At 44.6% G+C, this 6,597-nt stretch overlaps 1 protein-coding gene across 1 annotated transcript in view; it reads left to right on the forward strand.

The window, feature by feature from the left end:
• FECH (ferrochelatase) overlaps positions 1-6,597 on the forward strand; it is a 36,752-nt gene that overhangs the window by 9,930 nt on the left and 20,225 nt on the right. Inside the window, exons 3-4 of the mRNA XM_019518302.1 lie at positions 523-642; positions 1,052-1,200. Coding sequence (XP_019373847.1) covers positions 523-642; positions 1,052-1,200 — 269 coding nt within the window. The remainder of the gene's footprint in view (positions 1-522; positions 643-1,051; positions 1,201-6,597) is intronic.

Below are 6,597 nucleotides of genomic sequence, written 5' to 3' on the forward strand. Positions count from 1 at the left end.
TCTGATGAACCAAAGGCACAGCAGTTATTTGGCTAAAATGAGTTGCTGGCATTCAGCAAAGGTATGTCTCTTGAACCTGTTATTCACTTAATTGCAGTGTTTAATAATTAAAGGATGGAAGGTTTAGTTAAGTTCTTGGTTATAAGATGTATGATACTGAAGGATGCTTACGGGGGTGAAGTCCCCAGCTGCTAATGCTTTGTATATTTATGTAAACAGATAGAAGGAATTTCCTAGTTTGTTGCATAGTACTTCATCAGGTGTCTTAAAGTCACAGGCATATAGGTTTAATCTTAAGGAGTAGAAGCTTATACCTTGAGTAGACCCACTGATTTCAAAGGGCTGGAATAAAGCATTACTAAATATAATAACATAAGAATTTGGCGTTCTGGAATTAGCATTTAAAGTGATCTTCATTTTACACAGAAAGACCAGGAATTAGGCTGATTATATTGTTGTTGCAAGCTACACTGTGACCTAAAAGCATGACTTTTTTTTCCCCCCCCCGCTTACTACTTATAGGAACCCTAAAACTGGAGTTCTGATGTTAAACATGGGAGGCCCAGAAACACTGGAGGATGTCCATGACTTTCTCCTTAGGCTTTTTCTAGATAAAGACCTAATGACACTTCCTGTACAAAAGTAAGTAACACTGGGCACTTTGCTGCTGGGTTTTACGTTGAGTGTTCATGTTTTAGTACCATTGTGAGCTGCATACAGAACTGTGCTATTCTTCTGCATGTCAGCATTTTCTGAGGCCAAGAACTGTTCTGAATGTCTCATGAATTCTTGGTACTCCTAAATCATATTGCAGGTCTCTGAGAAGTAGGGAGTCTTAGGTTAGGTCCTTCATCTAGAATCACAGTCCTTTGTAACTTTCTTAATTGCCGTCTACCGTCCATGAAAGTGAATTAGATCATAAAATAGTATTCTAGAATAATGCTGAATCCACAATCGTGATGAATTAACAACTTACTTGGTGGTGGGAATGATTGTTGGCTTGCTGAAGGCAAAGAGGAGATAATGGGGATTATGTTTTTGGATGTTTCAGTAAGTTGGCACCATTCATTGCCAAACGTCGCACACCAAAAATTCAAGAACAATATAGCAAGATTGGAGGCGGATCACCAATTAAGAAATGGACTGCAGTACAAGGAGAAGGCATGGTGAAACTGCTGGATGGAATGTCTCCTCACACTGGTACTTTTACATGAAACTACATGTACATGTGAATCAGTTTTCACTTTCACACCGCTTATTGTTTGAGTGCCAACAGTATGTTCAGTCCTGTGTAAAATGCACGTGAAAATGATACCCTTGTTGTAGAGTGCTTTTAAAGAGGTAAACATGTATAGTGCATGGTGCTTGTGTTGTGGGAAGTATACTCTGCTGTTACTTGCTAACTTGGGTACTGGTAGCAATCTAACCGTGATGCCATTGAGCTAAGCTAATAATCTCAGCATTTACCCAGTTTCCTGAACAGGTGCTGCAGCATATGCTGAGCTTTGCATTGCTGTGGTAAAACTGCTACCAGTATTTGAACTAGCTGGGTTAGAACATACTAGAGATACTGTACCGGGTGAGACTATAGGTCCATCTAACCCAGCATCCTGTATCTTACAGTGACACAGAGCAGGTGCTAAGGAGAAGAGTGTCAGCACAGGGCCGATCCAGATTGACCTGTCCCCTGCCCCTCTTCCCTTACAGTTTCTAGCATCTAGAGGTGTAGGAAGTCCATGTTTAGAGGTTGCATCCCTATCATGACTATTATAGTCACAACTAAAGGGTTTTTTGAGACAACTTCTATCTTGGGAAAACAGGAAAGAGAGGAGTGTCTTTGAATGGAGAAAGTTTGTCTAATAAAGCTGGAGTGAGAGGCCAAAGATTGATGTAATTACCAGCACAGAGAAGTCAGTGTGGATCTGGGTGCAGGCTGGTGTTCTTGTGAATGGCTTTATAATCTCCAGTGTAACCTAAGATGTATGTATTTTTTTCTGGAAGAAAAGTGGTTCCATCCCTGTGGTCACTGCCCTGGACACCAATGTCACTGTTTCAATTACAGGAAGGTCTTGTCCCCTGTCACTGAGTGAAAGGCTCTCCTTTAAAGCAGGGGCTTCATCTTCTGTTCCTTGACATTACCAAGAATATGATTGGGCACCATGATGTGCATCATAGTGACAACAGTCACTGTGTCATAAAATTTGTACACACAGTGCTGCCTCAGAATGAGCTAACTGTAGATCAGAGCAGACCCTACTGCTGTCAGTCAGCCTTCTTCACTGCCACACTGTTAACATTGCCAGCAGCTACAACTCACGAGACTTTGTGTTATTCCTGTCCTGTTGCTCTTGAAGCCAGGGTACAGTGCTTTACTTCTCAGTGCAGATGTAGCTCAACTGGAGTGTTATTAAATAACTATTTAAATATGCAGCCTGAATGTGGAGGCTTGGGTATTTTTGGTATGCTTTAGCTGTGCCCCAGGGGTTTTGGGGGTTGGGTAGCTTTCAGTAGGGTGGCCGTGCTTCAGGGGCTTTTGGGGAGGTCTCTTTGGATGCCCTTGGTCTTGTTTTTTTATGGCTATTTAAAATGCACATCCAGGCTAATAGTGTGTATACAGTCTGTATCTGTTAAACTGAATTGTTAACAGTTCATGAAAGATAAAAGGTTTAGCACAAACTGGGTCTGATCTCTATACTATTGCTGGAAGAAAGATTTTGATGGTTGAACTCTGTAGTGCATAAGATGACTGCTGTCAGCTCCACCCAAGGGCATGAGGGTTCCTCCCTTGGGACTAGAACAGTAGATAAGCCTTAACAGTCTGGCTTGCCCTGCATGGGGCAACAAAAAGGAGATATAGTCTCTTGTAAGCACTCTATCAGCTGGGGTAGAGTCTGAAAAGAGAGCAAGCTTGTTAATCTTTGTAAAAGTCTGTCTCCCCTCCCAAGTTTGCTGGGTCTCTATGACCCTGTCCTCTCCAGCTAGTGGAAATCCATATAAAAGAAATGTGACACTTTTTTGTTGATTTAAGGCCTGATCCACACATGACACTTGCCATGAGAGAGAACAAGCAATTCCATTTACTGGGTCAGATCATAGATCCATCTAGCCCAGCATCCTGTGGAATAGCAGTGTGTGGAGGCTGAACCAGAGGGTGAACAGGGCATGTTCAGAATCATCCACCCTCCTGCTTTTCTCCCATTGTAGCTTCCAGCTAAAATTGCTTTGGAAACGGGTGCAGATAAACACCTCATAATCCTAACATTAAAGCTAACCTGACTCAAATGATTTTTAAACCAGTTTGAAAATCCTGTTGACGCAGGAGTTTGCACCAGCATAGGTGAAATTTGTTTCATAATTCATGGCAGAGGTGATATCTTTTATTAGACCAACTAGATATTTGCAAAAAAAATCTTTATTTGCAGGCTTTTTTTGCACATTTACCCTCTTCAGGCATAGGGAAATGCAAAGATTGTAACATTTTTCCTAGGTGGAAATGAAAATTCATATTTCATGGAAGAGCTGAAGGCTCATAGATTTTATAGACATTAGGGCTGGAAGGGAACTCGGAAGATCATCAAGTGTTGTAAGATCACTTGGTTGGAATAGTTCTGGTTATGATGTTATAGTTCTAATCTTCTGGTTATGATGTTTCATATTTCACAGGAGTGTGGGAAGATGGAATGCTTTCCTGGGCAAGGAGTTTCTCTTGTGTTGAGGTGCCTCTGATCTCTGTGAACATACACATTTAGCTTGTACAAAAGGCAGGAGCCAAGGTGTCAGCTTTCAGGTTTCCAGGTGGTAGATGTTGCTTCTTTCTTGTAAAATTAGGAAGTTTTCATTTAAAAAATGGCTAAAATTGGTATCTTCCATGTCTTAGGGATACAGGTTGTAGTCATATTGGTCTACAGGCAAAAGGAATCAGAACTTGTGGCAGAAGTGATATCTTCTATTAGACTAACTATATATTTGCTAAAAAATGTCTTTATTTGCAAGTGAGTGTGCCTGAAAATAAAGATTTTTGGGTTTTTTTTTTGCAAATATCTAGGTGGTCAAATAAAAGGTATCACTTCTGCCAAAAGTTCTGATTCCTTTTGCCTATAGACCAATACAGCTACAACCTGTGTCTCTGAAATTTAGTTTTACATTTGTTTTAGTGCAAATCTGTGTGTATCCTGGGCTTTAGGCCTCTGCATATATTTCTCATGTTTGATGTTGTGGTGGCGAGAAGCCCCCACTGGGGACAAACCCCAGCATTCCCAGAGTGGGGGAAAGAGAACACGCCACACACTGGGAAGCTTACTGTCTGGATGGGCGGGGGCCATGCTACCTGGTTCCACCTGCTCTTCAAGCAGCTGCTTCCTGGGTGGGGCAGTGGCCAGCTGATTGCAGCAGCTGATGCTGTTGCTGTGGGGAATTTAAAAACCCTACTGGAAGCTGGCAAGTGTGGGGGAGGAAGCCAACTGGGAGCATGCCAGCCAGGTGGAGGCTTCGGGCACTGGCTGTGGCAGCACAGAAGATGCTGTTCCGCTGCAAAGGAGCGATCCCCAGCCCCTCAGCATTAAAGGTTACTAGAGGTGACCCTCTTGGTGGAGGACGCCAGATGCCTGTGGCTCAGACCCTTGAGACCAGGGACTGAGGGTCCAGGAATATCAACATTCTGGCGACAGGCTGGATTACCGAAGCCAACATCGGACCCCATAGTTAAGGGGACCAACATAGATCGTTAGGGCAATGAATGAAATACCCGAGCAGTTGGCGAGTGGACGGGGTGTAGGGGAGGCAGAGCCCCGAGGAACACTGTGGCACACTTGTGAGTACCCTGTCTTCAGGTCTACAGGGGAAGAGAACACCACTGAACCCCTTCCTTCTCTTCATATACCAACAAGTCGTGGCAGACGAGTTGGGGGACCCCGACCTAGGGGGCACTGTTGTACTCACAGCACCTACTCAAGGTGTTACAGACATTGTTAGCACCTGTTGGGAATCTGAAATTGTGAAACCCTGGATTTTTGGGTGAGGGTGGTGAAATTGTGGTACATAGGTGCTCTATGAACTTAATCTCGTAGTTGAAATATGCACATGCAGCACTACCAGAAACCACATTCTTCTGCTTCCGCCACAAAAATGTTCAGGGTCAGAATCCATGGCAGACTTCTGTAGCCCTCCACTCAGGTGGGTACAGCTTCAAGGGCTTGGCAGATCAACCCCTACACCCATTGCCTAGAGGAGACTGGGTACAGCAAGAAATGTATGGCAACAGCTGTTTGGAAGGTTGGGCCTCAATTCTTTGTCCTCTCTGTTGAGACTGCTACTTTGGTACCAGCCATAAGCAGCGATCAGTTTTTGGGCTGCTCTGTTTTGGAATAAGCTTGAATGCTTACCTTCATTCTAACTGCACTGGTATCTGTATCACAGTTAACTGTTCTGCTGCAGATACCCAAGGAGAGGAAAATAGTGATGTGAGGAGAAGGGACCTTGGCCAGATACCTGCTGACTGACTCTGCTAGAGATTAATACCAAGATAGCATTTTCTGCCTTAGCTATTACGGTACATGTTACAAATGCTGAGATGTTAATTGAAACTGGAAAAGTGAGAGGCCCAGGAAGGAGTTTTGTTTCTATGCAGCTCAGTAACTTTCTGGGACTGAATGTCATGCTCCTTTTTTGCTGTTTCCTTGGCCTTGGAATTAGCTGCTGTATAGTCACAGTTCTGTGTGTGATAATCGGGAGTCTGGATTTTCTGTTTGCCATGGAAGAATATACTTTTTCCCTTTTTAAAGGAGAAAATCATTGATTTTCTACTTCAGAGGAGAGAAACCTGCACAGCTGTGGGCTTCCCCTTGCAGGCTGGCTGAGTTCCAGCCTGCAGCGGGGGGGCATGGGGCACCACGTGCATGTGCGGGCACGCATGCACATACATGGCAGCCAGGCAGTATGGTGGAAAGCAGTTCCTACAGCTTCCTGCAGGTACATCTATGAAACTGGTAGGAAGGCATGTGCCGTCCCCTCCCCTCCAATTTCTGCACCCACAGCAGGTGGGACTTGGCATAGGAGGGAGTGTTGCACCACCATAGCCTCTGAGTAGAGATGCCTCTGCCCTCCCAGTAGCAATGGGGGCAGAACTCCATGTCACCTCCACTGACCAGTGGCCATGGTGGTGCAGCAGCTCTCCCTCCCACGCTGGGTCCTGCTCACTGGGCTGCAGAGTGGCTGGAGCTGGTCTGGTCAGGATACAGCCCCCTGTCTTGTGCCCACACCCCCTACCTTCATTGCACACTGGGAGGCTGGGGGTGGAATGGGTTGAAAGTGAGGGGCACTGGCATGGCCAAGGGACTGTTGCATGTGTATATTCCAACTATGGGATTAAGTTCATGGAGCACCTATGTTCCACAATTTCACTACCTGCACCCATAAATCCATAGTTTCACAGTTTCAGATTCCCAACAGCTGCTAACAATGTTCAGCATGAGAAATTTATGCAGAGGCCTGAAGTCCAGGCTACACTCAGATTTGCACTAAAACAAATGTTCAGCATCTTCATCAGTGATTTGGATGATGGGGTGCAAAGCACCTTGTTCAAGTTTGCTGATGACACTA

This window comes from Gavialis gangeticus, unplaced genomic scaffold (assembly GCF_001723915.1).
Source record: "Gavialis gangeticus isolate Ggan-Ray unplaced genomic scaffold, GavGan_comp1, whole genome shotgun sequence".
NCBI lineage: Eukaryota > Metazoa > Chordata > Crocodylia > Gavialidae > Gavialis > Gavialis gangeticus.